Source organism: Crocuta crocuta, unplaced genomic scaffold, assembly GCF_008692635.1.
Source record: "Crocuta crocuta isolate KB4526 unplaced genomic scaffold, BGI_CrCroc_1.0 scaffold750, whole genome shotgun sequence".
Taxonomy (NCBI): Eukaryota; Metazoa; Chordata; class Mammalia; order Carnivora; family Hyaenidae; genus Crocuta; species Crocuta crocuta.
In genome coordinates, this window is record NW_027529191.1 from 859,271 (window position 1) to 874,132 (window position 14,862).

The 14,862-nt window shown below is 56.9% G+C and overlaps 1 protein-coding gene across 1 annotated transcript in view; it reads left to right on the top strand.

The window, feature by feature from the left end:
• The first annotated feature begins 8,773 nt into the window (after nt 1-8,773).
• TPO (thyroid peroxidase) overlaps nt 8,774-14,862 on the top strand; it is a 39,744-nt gene continuing 33,655 nt past the window's right edge. The window contains exons 1-2 of the mRNA XM_077758292.1: nt 8,774-8,867; nt 13,066-13,150. Coding sequence (XP_077614418.1) covers nt 8,774-8,867; nt 13,066-13,150 — 179 coding nt within the window. The remainder of the gene's footprint in view (nt 8,868-13,065; nt 13,151-14,862) is intronic.

A 14,862-nucleotide genomic window follows, 5' to 3' on the forward strand; every position in this document is an offset into this window, starting at 1 on the left:
TAACGTACACTTAGTGACGGGAACACACGCCACGCTTTCCTGGCCACTACGGACAGACCAGGAACGAGACCGACTTCTCCGGGTCCTCCCGCTCTTCACTTGGACCAGAAGTCTCTCCGTCTCCCAGATGGCTTCCTGCTCGCACGTCATCTACCCAGTGTTTTCCGCGTCACATCTGCAGTCAGGCGCCCTCTCCCGTGTCCCGAGACTCGCGTCCGGGATTCTAGCAGGGACGTGTCACACTCCCCCACGAGTGTGATTTTCTCCTGTGTCTTCCTAGCCAGACGACACGTCGGGTGAGTGCAGGGAGGTCACCTCACTTCTCTTCACACCTGTCAAGCACAGAACTTCATCCAACAGACGTTTGCAGTGTTTACTGGTTGAATCCAAGAGTAAATGCGCCATTTATTTTACTGAGTCAATATAAAAAATTCAATGCCATTGTATTCGAAATTAGGCCTTTGTTTTTATGACCTTTGCAGAATTGGTTTTGTTTTTTCTTTTTTTCCTGCCATCACACACACACACACACACACACACACACACACATCAAAACTACAAAACTAATCGGAGAGAACATATATTCTCTCAGACTGAAATTTGGTCAAAATGACATTGACTATACAGTTTTTGTTCTGTTTTGTCGTTCCCTAAATTGATTGAATTGAGCATTTCGCCCTCGTATGAGCTGCACCTCTCAATCCATACGAACAAACGCCTCGTCCCTTTTCCTGAGAAAATGCTCTGTGCTTGCAAGTCCGTAGTTACTTGCTGATATTTCCAGCCTCCTCTGGAAACCGTTCAAGTGCATTTATGGACCTTCACTGCTCGGATTAGAGAAACACACTTGGAGAGAGAAGATGTGCATTTTAACATGTGTGGATTCCAGAGGCTTTTCCAGAAGCTGATGATTCTGAGCCTGGGTGAGCTCTTGCATTTGCCAACACATTTTTTAAAACCGCAGCATCTGTCTTCTCCTCCGGGGAAAGTGCTCTGTTCCACGTCTCCCCAAGAAGGACGTGACAGGAAGCCCGATCTGCTCTCCCCACACAGCCCTGCCCCGCTCTACGGTGTTCCCAGCACAAGGACGTGGTCTGTCCATCCCCTCGGATAGGGTGGCAGCGGTGCTCGAAACAGGCCACGAGTCATGTGCGTCATCGTCCTCGTGAGGTCCGGCCAGGGCAGGCGCCCATTTTCCTTCAGGAATAGGAAGCGGAATTGCGTTTCTGCTACACTGGGGAGCGGGTGGCGTGACCGTCCGAGACCTCGGGTCCTGGCACCCGGTGAGCTGCCCCCCCCCATGGTCAAGGTGACAGGACAGCTCAGGACAGAATCATCCTGAGACCTCATGAGGGGGACGTGGAAGGACACGAGAGGCATTTGGTTGTCCCCACCCACCGTTCCATCAATGCGCTGTGTGTGTGACAGGGACAGACCCACCGCGCTACACACATTGTCCCCGAAGACAAGTGTATGTCAGGCCGCCGCCCTGTGCAGTTATTAGTGTGACACATGCTCCCCTTCAGAGGCGTCGGGGTGCCTTTTTCTGCCGGATCCTTCCGGGACCCTGATTTCTGCCCTGTCAACATTGGCAAATCGTATTTGCACCGTGACTTTCAAAGTACCTTAGAAAGATGTTCATGTCGACAGTGCATTTCCAAATTCCAGAACGACTGGGCTCTGAACTCGATGGCAGTGTGGGGGTGGCACATCTCATTACTCGAGGTTCTAGAATATTCTACGTGAAAACTGACGACACACTTGCCCTGGGGCTTCCAAAGGGCCCTTCCGACCTCATGGGGAGGCTTCTCTGTGTGGCTTCACTTTAACAAACACCAAATGTTTTCCTTATTGCTTCTTTAAAATGACAAATTTATTTCTGAAAAATCTTCCAAACAGTCCCTTTCCTGGATTGTCTCTCTGCAGTTGGGTAAGTGGTGCAGGCGTTCAGGACGGTCTTGGGTTCTGTTCACAGCCCCCCAGGTCCCCGTGTGTGGTGCGCAGTATGAAACTGAGTTCCTGAGAACCTCTTTAACAAGCCAGAAAATCATGGTACCGGCTTAAGGTCCACTAGTCTTTCTCTTATCCCCTTTAGCAACGTGAATTCACTGAAAAGTAGGAACAGTTGTGCAACCTTCCCTGCCCCTCATCTCCCGGAAGACTGTGTGACCCCGGCCCCGGGACAGGGCTGTGAGGCCCCAGCTGCGAAACCTTAACGCAGGTGCTCAAACGTGGAGAGTCCAGGACCCGCCTGCGGAGCTCTGATGTGTTTGCTGAATGTGGTGAATGCCCCCAGGAGCGCTGACGGGGAATGACGGCAAACCGGAAACTACTAGAAGGTTCAGCGGACCGCGGACCCTTCTTCACCCTCCATGGGTCATCCGTGCAAACTCCACACTTGCCTGATGCCAGATAAGGCCTCCTGCCAAATCATAGCAGCCATCAGAGGTCACAGGAGCACCCTGTCCCCGTGCTCCCTGTCCCTGTGCTCAGAGGTCACCGCGTGCCCCATCCCTGTGCTCAGAGGTCACCGCGTGCCCCATCCCTGTGCTCAGAGGTCACCGCGTGCCCCATCCCTGTGCTCAGAGGTCATCGCGTGCCCCATCCCCGTGCTCAGAGGTCACCGTGCGCCCCATCCCTTGTGCTCAGAGGTCATCGCGCGCCCCATCCCTGTGCTCAGAGGCTGCCCCTGCGCCCCATTCCTTGTGCTCAGAGGCTGCCCCTGCGCCCCATCCCTTGTGCTCAGAGGTCACCGTGCGCCCCATCCCTGTGCTCAGAGGTCACTGCGTGCCCCATCCCTGTGCTCAGAGGTCACCGCACACCCCATCCCTTGTGCTCAGAGGTCACCGCGCGCCCCATCCCCGTGCTCAGAGGTCACCGCGCGCCCCGTCCCCGTGCTCAGAGGTCACTGCGTGCCCCATCCCTGTGCTCAGAGGTCACTGCGCGCCCCATCCCTGTGCTCAGAGGTCACCGTACACCCCATCCCTTGTGCTCAGAGGTCACCGCGCGCCCCATCCCTGTGCTCAGAGGTCACCGTGCGCCCCATCCCTTGTGCTCAGAGGTCACCGCGCGCCCCATCCCCGTGCTCAGAGGTCACCGCGCGCCCCGTCCCCGTGCTCAGAGGTCACTGCGTGCCCCGTCCCCACTGCAGAGCCTCTGGGGCCCTGTGCTAACACCCTGCACACAGTGCCAGAGCTGTTCGCTAGAGCAGTGCGTTACTAACGGAGCCCCCGCGTCTCCTGTGTGCGTCCTCACCTCCAGGGACGCAGCCAGCGGGCGGGCTGCTCCGGGCCCTTGGGCACCGACAATCTGGCCCTGAAGTCCTAGGTTCCACTGCCACTGCCCTGTGACGCCCCCACAGGAAACCGGGACCAGGAGCCACAGGCCGTGTCCCCACTCGGAGCCTGCGCCCTCGAGGCGGCCGAGCCAGGGGTGGGGGCCTGGGGTGGGTGGGGGATGAGAGCGTCTGGGAGAGGTCGCCTCTCCCTGCTTCTGTCAGTCTCACGTCAGTGGTCCGGTGACCCGCTGGCCTAAGCTTGGGTTTTAACAAAGCTGAATAATCATTCAGATTTTATAAGGAAAGTTAATTGAGTCTGAATCACAGGATTTTCTTTTGTTTTCAAAAATGAGCTTATTCTAAAATGTTTGTAGGTTACCTCAGAGTTGGAAGACAGTCCCCTAAACCGTGTCCCGAGCCACTGACAGGCCTGTGGAAGGCGTATCCTTCTGACCGAGCCACGGAGCCTCTCTGCTTCCCGCCTCCCTCCACGTCCTCACTGGGCCCCAGGACCCGGCCCCGCGCTGGGCTGCAGTGACACCCTCACCGAGTGCCCTGTCCTCAGGGCCAGTCCTTTCTTTAAAACACAACACTAACTTACACGTTTATAAATAAAAGAGCAAACACAACACGACTAAGGGCAAGTAAGAGCCGAGAGTGGCACACGGTTCGCAGCAATGAAGTGGGCGGGTTCCTTTGAACCCAGAGTCAAGGTGAAGTCTGGTGGCTCCCCTGGGCCCCGCGGAGGGAGCATCTCACCGCCAGCAGAGCTGCGGCCGGGCAGCCAGGAGGGTTGCAGGGCTGGAGCCAGGATGTGTCCGCTGCCCCGATTCTTTGAAAATTAGCGGCCACGCACTCTCCAAAGCGCTAACCAAAGCCCCTCCGCTGGGTAGTTTGTCGGCCCCCAAAGCACAAATCGTCCCCCCGCACAAGTCAGTAACTCGTGGGTGAGTTTTCTCAGGACATGATTCTCTGATGACAAAAGCCGCAGCCGTCTCTGTGAGGCCGCGAGACGGACCGTGTTACAGATCTCAGAAGTGCTTGCGCCTCTGCTGCGCCCGTCGTCCTGCTGGGCACGAGGAGGGTGGCTTCAGCCGGACAGGTGCCAACAGGTGCCGTGGCGGCCACGCCCAGGTCAGGAAGGTCAAGGGTGCCACACGAGGTGCAGGGAGCTCGGGAGGAGCAAGGAGATGCTGAGAAAGGGCGTCTGCAGAGTCCTCGCTGGCACACGTGTGTCATGCCAGATAGAACACTGCATGCCCCTGTGTGTGTGAGTGTGCAGGTGTGTGTTCATGCCTGTGTGTGCGTGCAGGTGTACGTGCGGGTGTGTGTCCATGCAGGTGTGTGTGCATGTGTGCATGAGCGTGCCTGTGTGGGCATGTGTGTGTGTGTGCACATACAGGTGTCTGTGAGCATGCAGGTGTGTGTGTGCATGCCTGTGTATGTGAACAGGGTGTATGTGAGCATTCAGGATTGTGTGCCTGTGGTGTGTGTGTGTGTGTGTGTGTGTGCATGCAGGTATGTGTGTATGAGTAAGCAGGTGTGTATGTGTGCTATTGGCTACATGTTTTTATGTGTGCAGGTGCATGCATGTGTGTGTACAGGTGTGTATGAGCACACATATTGTGTCTGCAGGTGTGTGCCTACATGTGGGTGTGCGTGAGCATGTGTGTGCAGGTGTGTGTGGGCATGAGCAAGCATGTGTGCAGGTGTGTGTGCATGAGCATGCGTGTGTGGGCATGAGCAAGCATGTGTGAGCAGGTGTGTGGGCATGAGCAAGCGTGTGTGTGCAGGTGTGTGGGGGCATGAGCAAGCATGTGTGTGCAGGTAGTGTGGGGGCATGAGTGTGTGTGTGCAGGTGTGGAGACATGAGCATGCCTGTGTGCAGGTGTGTGTGGGCATGAGCAAGTGTGTGTATGCAGGTGTGTGGGGGCGTGAGCAAGCATGTGTGCAGGTGTGTATGCGTATGTGCAGGTGTGTGTGGGTGTGAGCGTGTGTGTGGGCATGAGCATGTGGGTGTGGGTGTGCGTGAGCGTGGGGGTGTGCAGGCGTGAGCAAGCATGTGTGTGAGAGCATGCGTGTGTGCGGGCGTGTGTGGGCGTGAGCATTGTGTGTGCAGGTGTGGGTGTGCATGAGCGTGCGTGTGTGCATCCGGGTGTGTGTGCGTGATGTGTGCGTGCGTGTGCCAAATGCACAAGACAGCGGCTACATTTAAAAATGCATAATCTCGGAGTCTCTGCGGTGACCTTGGAGAACCGCAGCCAGAGAGGTGGGGCCAGGGCCACAGTTGCCCTCTGACCTCACAGGCTGTGTCCTCTCTGCTTGTGGACACCACTGGAAGGGGACGCGGGAAGAGGAGGGGCTGGGTCCAGGCCACAAGGACACCCTGTCGAGAGGTGACGAGGGGACCTGGCCTCCTGGGGGAGGCAGATGCCAAACCGTAGAGCCAGGGACCCAGGCGGGCGGTGCAGACTCCAGCCTTTGCTCTCTCGCCAGCTCCGTCGCGCCCCAGCCCCAGCCAATGTCACCTCCCGCCAGGGTCCAGGGTGGTTCTTCCAGCCACAGGGCCTCCACCTGCGTGGCCTCTGCCCTGCGCGTCTCCCCAGCTGTGACCCGCAGTCCCGCAGCACCGCGCACCCCCCTCTCCATTCGAGCCCTCACCGTGCCCCCCGGGCGTCCTTCCTGGCAGCAGACGAGCACAGGCCCCGAGGCCAGGGGTGGCTTCACAGACCCTCGTCCCCGTGGGCCCGCAGGCCTCAGTCCCACCTCCCCACGCGGGCGACGGCACCCGTGATGACACTGACAGGGCGAAGGCGTCACAGAATCCCTCCCGTCCACAGCCCCCGTCCAGCAGCCTCCTGCCCCGCGTGCCCCTGTGCCCTGCAGCGGAGGCCAGAGTCACCTGCGTAGGACGGCACGTGGGCCTGAGCTCGGGGCTGTCCCCGCGCCCCCGGCGTTCATCGCTTCTGCTTTGTGTATAGTGATCTACGTACACGTCTCCTCTCGCTTCCTATGGGAGGAACACGACCTTGCTATGTCCTCGCAGCTTTGGAGAAAGATACTTCCGTTTCTTTTTGATAAGACAGGGGGCATTTGCAGAGTCGGCCAAATGGGGGGAGAGCCCAGCCCCTCAGCCCCCGGGGGCAGCCACCGAATCCAGGGCCTCGTGTGCCCTGAGGGCACAGCCCTAGCCCGGAGCCCACCCCCACGGCTACCAGCCATGAGCCCCCTCTGCTCTGCCTGGATCTTATCACAAGTACTTCCTGCCCCCGAGAACAAGGCCCGGCGCCCACGCGCCTAGCACCGCGGACGGGGCCGCTATCACAGGAGCAGGTGCAAGGAAACAAGCCCGGTGGCCGCCTCTTCAGTGCTGTTATTTTTGGACGCGCTCAGTGACCTCACTTCGGACTAAATACACTGACTGCAAGAACTGGTCCTTCACAAGGGGGACTCTGGTGGGTTTTCATTCTGGCTGGATTTTTCACTTCCTCTCAAGTACAAGCCCGTGAGCTGGACAGGAAGCAATCGCTCTTTCGTTCCCGCAGGAGCCATGGAGGCCACGCCACTCAGGCACGTTGTTCTACCTAGAAGCTGGTGAAGACCCGACGCGCAGGCCCTGTCTCCCCCAAGAAGCAGGAAATGCATGTCCCAGGTGAGGGGGGGCCCCCTGGTGGCCAGAAGGGCACATTCGGGGCTGAGAAGGCCGATGAACAGCGGTCACTGACTACTCACACGCACTGCCCCCCAAACCCGTTCGGGGCCCCCGCCCCGCCCCACCCAGGCCCTTTCCAGCTCCTGGGCACCTGCGTTCCTTGGCTTGTGGTCACATCACTCCAGCCTCTGCTGCCACCACCATGAGCTCTGTCCCCTCGGGTTTCCTGTCCCGCGAGGATCCTGGGATGGCTCCTCGCCATCTCCAGGTCGTGCACTGAGTCGGGTCTGAAGAATCCCAGGTTCCAGGATTCTGGTGTGACGTTGCTGGGGACACCGAAGCCCACGGCCGGGGGCCCCTGGTGCCAGAGCCTTCCACCGCGAGAGCCCCGTCTTTCCAATCCGTGTCCTCTCACGGGACGACCCCAGTCACTACATCCAGCTGCGAATCTGCGGGAACCACCCCCAGCCGAGTCCTTCACCCCAGCCCAGGCACCAAGGGCGTATTTGCAAACCCTACCAGCTCATCGCCTGTGAGTGCGTCACATACCCCAAATTCAGCGTTCAGACCCGCACCAGCCCTCTGCGGCTCATGCTGGATTCCCCCTACCCTGGCCTCCCAGAGTCGGCAACGGGATGTCCCTGAAGCAGGCTGAGCACGGCCGGCCCCCCTGCTCCGCCCAGCAAGCCCAGGCCTCTCCTTCTAAAGCCTCCCCACCCCGTCCTTCCTCTACCAGGACTGATCATCCTGGACTGTCGGGGTCTCAGTCGTGTTGATCTCGACATTCTCATGCTGCAAACTCCTGATGCATTGATCTCCGGGTCACTCTGCCTAATGGCTTCAGAATTTGATCTCGGTTCTCGAAGCCACTGTCCTGCTTGAGTAGGTCCGAAAGAAGAGAAGAAAGGAAAAAAGGAAAAGAAGACCGTGTTCACATGGTAGGAACCTGAGAGACTTCAGGGGAAGCAGCATAAGTCTCCATTAAAACACCCAGAACGAAGGTCATGACAATGGTGTCATCGTTAGCCGGAGAGAACGGTCTGCAGACACACGCTAGGCTGAGTGCGCTCGTGCTGAGATTCACAGCCTGGGAGGAGGCCAAGCACAGAAACCCTCCTCCCTCAGCTTCCGAAGGGAGCTACATCCGTGCGTATCTGCCTGTCTGGGCGGACGCACCTGCAGACGGGGTGGGGGCCTGCGGCCCACATAGACCCCCCCGCGGACGGGGTGGGGGCCTGCCACCTGCACGGAGGCCCCTTGTTCACCCCACCCTGGGACAGGAGCCTGCTCACCTTCCAGATGGATGTAATGGCTCACAGTCTTGGGGCCTCGGTGGCCCACTGGGACCAGCACTGAGGCAGGCGGCCTCTGAAGGTCAAGGTCCTTCCCTGGGAGGCTAGGAGATGAGGATGCCAGCGTCATGAGGGCCGATTGTATCTGGCTTCTTTCTCAACATGCACACACTTTTCCTTCTTTCTGGCTCGGGTCCAGGGGCTCAGCCTCACGAGGACCTGAGGAGGCCACGCTGGTTTCTGATGGTGCACAGGAGCCTGGCACAAGCCCACAGCCACAGGGGCCACCCCAGCTCCTGATGCTTGAGTGAGCACCAGGGCGCAAGAGGGTTTATAAGGCGGCAGCCACGGCCCAGGAGAGCCACAGTGTTAGTCTGGGAGGCAAGTTACAGTCAGGGCTCAGATCCAAGCTTATGGATTCAGTCACCAGTGTGGACACTAGTCAGTGAACAGCCAGACACCAGAGGCTCCAGGAATAAGTTGCCCAAAAACGCGGCTCTTGTGGCCGTTGCCCTGACGGTCTGCATGTTCTCCATCGATTCTACCGTTAGAATGAGGGCGCTCGCCGTCCTGGGCGTGGTGCTGCTGGTGGCCTGCACACACGGCTTCTTCACCTTCATCTGGACCCGTGAGGACCTCCTCTGGGGTGAGTAACAAATGAGTCACAGTCTCTTGACCTGATGAAGTTACCGTCCACAGTCAACAGGAAGCATCGGACTCGACACTCAGTCGGGCCCCGTGCTGTTCTGTTCGTGCACTTTGCCCAGAAGAGAACAGTGATTCTGGAGGGTTGAGGGTTAAGATACAGTTCTATCCGAGGAGTAAATCCTGTCCTCTGATTCACCATGAGGATCCCCGTTTTATCTGCTCGTATATTTGATAAAAGTTTTCTTTGGGAGACATGACTTCGCTTCTTTGCTGCAAAAAGACTTTTCATTAAATAATTTCTATGGTGTGTTTTCTGGAATCAGGATGCCACGGTGTAAAACCTGGCTGAGAAACAGACGGGGTGGTTAAAATGATCACAGCTCAAATTCTGCTTTTGTTTGGCTAAAAAAGAAGTGGGGGAAAAGGCACTGAACTCCTTGAAGGGGATTGTCCCCAGCACAATGTTGCAGGGGCACCTGGCAGGTGCTCTCTGGCCGCCAGCCTTGGGGCTCAGACCTCCCCAGCGGCCCCCACTCCCCCGGCCTGGCTGGACCCAGGGGCCCCCGGGGTGGGAGGACCTCCCCGCTGCCGGCCCACACGCCGCGTCCTGCTGGGAACGACATTTTCCCACTTTCCGTGATCAGGGGGCTCGGTGACCATACCGAAAGCTGCACCAGAGTCCTTCACAGCCTCCTTTGTCCCCTACAAACATGCCCCCCGCCCCAGGCGGCAGGAAGTGGGGAAAACATCCATCACAGTTACCGCCCACGATGCTGTGCTTGGGGTACTGAATGCGCTATCTCTGGGCGGTACCAGGAAAAATGGACTCACACGTTCAGTCACCTCAAGATGCCCTCAGAGAGTCAGGCAGCCCAGCGCCCGCGTGTCTTGAGGATGAATTAACCTGTCCTTTTATTTCATATGTATTAAGGCCCTAGCTCCGTAAAACCATGGTAACAAAAGTTACAAGTCATGTGGCTAACCAGACAAAATGTTACGCATCAGAGGTGTTCAACAGAATATAAATACGTATGTGCACCACATCTTTAGTTTTAGAATCGTGTTTTTAAATATCGGGATGTGTGGTTTCTATAGATGCACTAAAGCAATTCTTATTATCATTTCCTCATCCTGAGAGTTTGATTTTCTTTGTATTTGAACTTTGAATAAATATATAAAATACGTAAATAATTCACAATGCAGCATCTGATCAGACTGCTGCACTTTGGGGGTTAATTTATTATCAGCTGGAATAGTTTGAAGCCGGCTTATTAATTATTTACATTACAAATTACTTACGTAGAAAATATTTCTCTTATAATGCTCCTATTCTACATTCCTTAGTATGAAAGATTATTTTTTTTCAGCTGACAATAAGCTAACAGCAGCTTTGAAACAAGATAACTATTCACTCCTAACTTTCTTTGAAATCTAATTTTTATCGGTCACATTTCACAGTAGCTAATATAAATGATAACACGGCTCTACCTTGCACGAGTCTGGGTTCCTACCACAGGACTGGGCCTTGGCTGACTGGCAGCCTGGGCGTAGAGCTGCCTGGGGACTCTGTGCTGGGCGCCTCTCCTCGGTGCGTTCGGTGTCTGGTCACGCCTGGGAGGGGCCAGAGGCCCGTGACCAGTGTCCGGTCGTGGCCCAGGAAGGCCCAGTGACCTGAGGTGCAGCTGTGTCCATGCTCACTGTCTTCCCGGGTCTTTCCGTGGAAGCTCCCCTCCCCCACTGGCCTGGAGTCCGGCTGATAAACACTCACGGCACATGTAGATCCTGGACAGACACACTGAGAGTCAGTCTGTGACCTGTAGCAGTTTGAGGGACAGAAGTGAGGCCGTGGGGACCCTTGAGTCTGGACCCAGAGTAGGATCCCAGGAAGGCTTAGCCCAGGGAGGAGTAAACTGAGGCATTTCGGCATTCTCTATCGATGGTGAAGAGAGATTTCGTTTTTGTCAAAAATACATGCACGGCCCTGTGGGTTAAGGAGCAGGGTAAGTCCCTTCTCCAAAGCCTGCACCCAGTTCCTCGAGCAAGTCACCGTGTCCATCAGCACACGGAGCGGGGTGCGTTTCCTTCATTCCTGCAAAGCCGAGCTACGCACAATCGTCTTTATGGCCCGTGTTCCAAAAACAAGTTACGAGAGCAACAGCAGATGAGATGAGAAGGAAGACTTCGGCATCCTGGTTTGACCTTTTTCCTTTAACCGAGAGTTCTTCGGAAATGGCTGACCTCCTTCTTCCTAAGGGCTGCCCCCCAACTCCAGCTCTCCTGCATGAGATGATTGTGCCTCGAGGAGAACTTTCTGGGGGGATGTACACCCCGTGGGAACCGTGACTGTCCTTAGAAGGCTGGCGTTTCCAGATTGGATGTGCCACAGAACTCTCTAGAATTCAGTTTTGGGATCTGGAAAGCAGAAGGCATGTTCGAAGTCTCTGGGTCTGTGATGCTGGCCAGGCCCTGTTTGCATCCTCCAGTGAGAACCTGAGCCCCCGGCCGGGGCTGCCCCACAGTGCTCCCCACACCCTCTCGGGGGGAGGGCCCCCCAGCACACAGCCTAACGCTTCTCCCAGAATCCCAGGGACGATCCACATGGAGTTTTCACCTTCATGTAACACACCCAGAATAGACGGGGCCGGAGTGGAGGAGCGGGGGGAGGTGGGGGGTGTGTGGAAGGGCCCGTGCTGGGGTCTGCCACGTGCAAGACCCTGTCGGACCCGCGGCGGGTGGTGGGAATCTTCCGGGGCCTTCAGGAGCCCGCGGTCTCCAGAGCTGCAGACCTTGCTAACCCAGGAGACACGCTCACTCGTCCCTTCAGGGAAATCGTCAGCTACGTTTGAGGACAGAGACCACCTGTCAAGCGGACTCACTACTCTGTTTTCCGGGATGTGCTGTGCCTACTTCATTCCAAATATAGACATTCACTTTCTAAATGTAGTTTTCTTCCTGGGCACCTGGTGGCTCGGTGGGCTAAGCGTCCAGCCCTCGATCTGGGCTCAGGGCATGACTGTCAGGTCATGAGACTGAGCCCCCCGTCAGGCTCCACGTTGAGTGGGGGGCCTGCTTGGGATTGTCTCTCACTGTCCCTCCCCTGCTCAGTCTCTCTCTCAAAATAAATAAATAAACATTAAAGAAATAAAAATAGCTTCATTCCTCTAAGGTGTGTTATGTTTGAAAACATTCTGATATTTTATTTATTCTTACAAATGTTTCCTTTGATGAAGTGTTGATTATGCAAAGATGCGCTAGTAACAGAGGCTCCTCGTGTGCGTCGCCGGGAAACGGCCTACGATATTCTCATCCGTACGATATTCTCATCCGGAACCTCACATTTAACCCGGACTGGATTCATAAATTACTCCCTCCCTCCGCTGGGGATGCTGTAGCAGAAGAGCGCCAGCCGGGTGCCTCATAAACAAGAGCTCCGGAGGTGCGAGTCCCAGATCCAGGAGCAGATTTGGTGTCTGGTGAGGCGGTTAGCTGACAGCAGTGCCCTACGCGGTCCCTCACAAGGGACCAGCCCCATCTCGGGGGCCCCGCCTTGTGACCTGATCACCTCCCCAAGCCCCTCCGTCCTCACACGGTTGCGCTGGGGGTTAGCCTTCAATATACGAATTTTGAGAGGGAGTGAACATTTAGAGCATAGGACTTGTTAAAACATTTCGAGCATGAAATAAAGTAAAATGGAAGACTTGTCGTTGGAAACTACTGGTATATTTAAGTATTTTATCTTTTGTTAAGTGCCCAGTTTAAAATAGGAAAATACTGAAACTAATTTGACAATAAACTATTTGTAAAAAAAATAATAAAATAAAATAAAATAAAATAGGAAAATACTAGGAACTCATCACATCACTGATTAGGTAACAAAATACTCCGAGTTCTCGGGAATCACCATGGTGTCTGCACAAGTGAGATCGTAGGGCGTCCAGACCGACCTCGGAGGAGGTGAGGGGGTGCGAATCCACGTGCTCCTGAGCTCTGCTCCATGGCAGCTCTGCAAGGGGGAGCTGGTGCCCGATTTGTGATGTGGGAATGGGGGCCCATGGGGCGAACTGGCCAGGACCCCGCAGATCGGGCGCAGGAGCCGTGAGCTTGTCGCTGCCTCACGTGGACTTGGTGGAGAAACTGAAGGTGGCAGAGGGTCACTGACCTCGAATGTGCTCCATGGGGGGGGTGTCGTTCCACAGGGAAGGGCCGAGGCTCCGCTGTCACCCGCGCTGTGGAAGAGAGCAGGCGCATGGTGGACGAGGCCATCTACCACACCATGGAAAGGTGGGCTGATGGAGGGGGCGGGAGGGGAGCCCCCGTGCCCCCAGGAGAGGGCACAAGTGTGCCGGGGTTAGTTTTCGCCACCGGCCCAGCGTCTCCACTTTGCGGATCAGGAGAGCTCACCTGCGCTAATTCGCTCTCCTGGTTTCCGGCAAGAGCCGGAAAGAACCCATGTTCCGTCTCAAATCCTTCCTCCAGCATATGGAGAAAGGCAGTGATCTTCCCGGGACTCAGCACCACGGTCCTCGCAGTCCTGGGGGTCAGGAGGCTTCTCCCCTGGGGGTGACACTCAGCCATTGGGGGGCGGGAGGTGGGGGGCGGGGAGACCGGGCCGGACCCTCCTGTCCTCGTAGAAACTGGTGGAGGCCAACAGACCCCGCTGAGGTCCGCGTCGCCATCCCAAAGATACCCCGTAGCGGGGGGGCTGGTGGGACTTCGCTGGGACATTTTATTGGAAAGTTTTGCTCTTTGAGAACTCGAATAATGGTTAACTTACCTCCTCAAGCGGTATTTCATGAGGGATTGTGCCGTCCCTACTTGATGAAGCCGGCCCCGTGCTGGCGCTCAGGGTAGGAAGATGAATATCATCTCCGGTTCACGCTCCTTCTGTGAAGACAGACCCTTAATTCAGGGATGCGCGCACTGCAGCTCTTCACAAAAATACTGTGGTTGATTAGCGATAATCAGCTTTGAGGAAGAGTTTTAATAAAATATTTTTATGCCTCAAACAAATCTAACTCTTTTGTAGCTGAGAAAGAAAACAGACGTTTCTCCTGAGCAGCACCCGGAGCTGGAGCTGGGGTGAGGCTGGGTCTTCACTCACTCACTGGCAGTGGCTCCACATTTGGGGAAAGCGGTGCGAAGACACAGAGCAAGGTCCCCGCGAAGGGTCAAGACAGTGCCGGGTGTGGGACTTTGCCGTCCTGGCTAACGACCAGCCCGCCGCACTCCGGGCCGATGACGGGGACGCTGGGGACGTGGTGGAGCCCACCACGCAGTGGCCCCCGCCAGAGCTGCCCCTCCGTGAGGCCCCAGACCCACCCCCTAGAGCAGCTCACGCCCTTCCCCGCGCACCTGCATGCCCCTCGGGGCCTCCCCTCGCCCGGAGCTCGGGGCCACACTTTGTGACAGCTGACGCAATCTCCACTTGATCTGGAGCCTTCCCACAGGACACACCACACGTGGCACTGGGGGGGGGTCAGCTCTGCCCCCACTGGCTCCCAGGCCAGACGTGGGGCTCTGGCTCCAAACTCTACTCTCTTCCCGCAGTTGCTATGGGTTTGTTTTTTTTCAGGATCAAGGTGGATGTTTTCCCATAAAATCTTACTGTCAGTTCCGTGTCTGGCCTTTCCGTTCTGGACCCTCAGTTCCGTGTGATTGTTCCCACAACGGAGGCAGCCTGGTAAAGTCACCAGGATAAGCTGGTTCTCCTGTCCGCACCGGCCGGGGCGGGGCCACCCCGTGCCTGCCCCCCCCCCCCCGGGGGGGATGGTGTCTGTGTTATACGGGCTGCAGTCCACGCCGGAGCCACACGGTGGGGCCCGGGCAGCGTGCGGCCCCGCACCTCCGGGGATGCCCCTCGGTGGGAAGGGGTGGGAAGAGGGTCTGCCGCCAGCCAGGGCCGGACTGAGGGGGGCGCGGGAGCCTGGCTGCACGAGGCTGGGGCCCAGCGGGCGAGGGCAAGGGCAGGGAGGGGCGGGGCGGGCGCCGGTGTC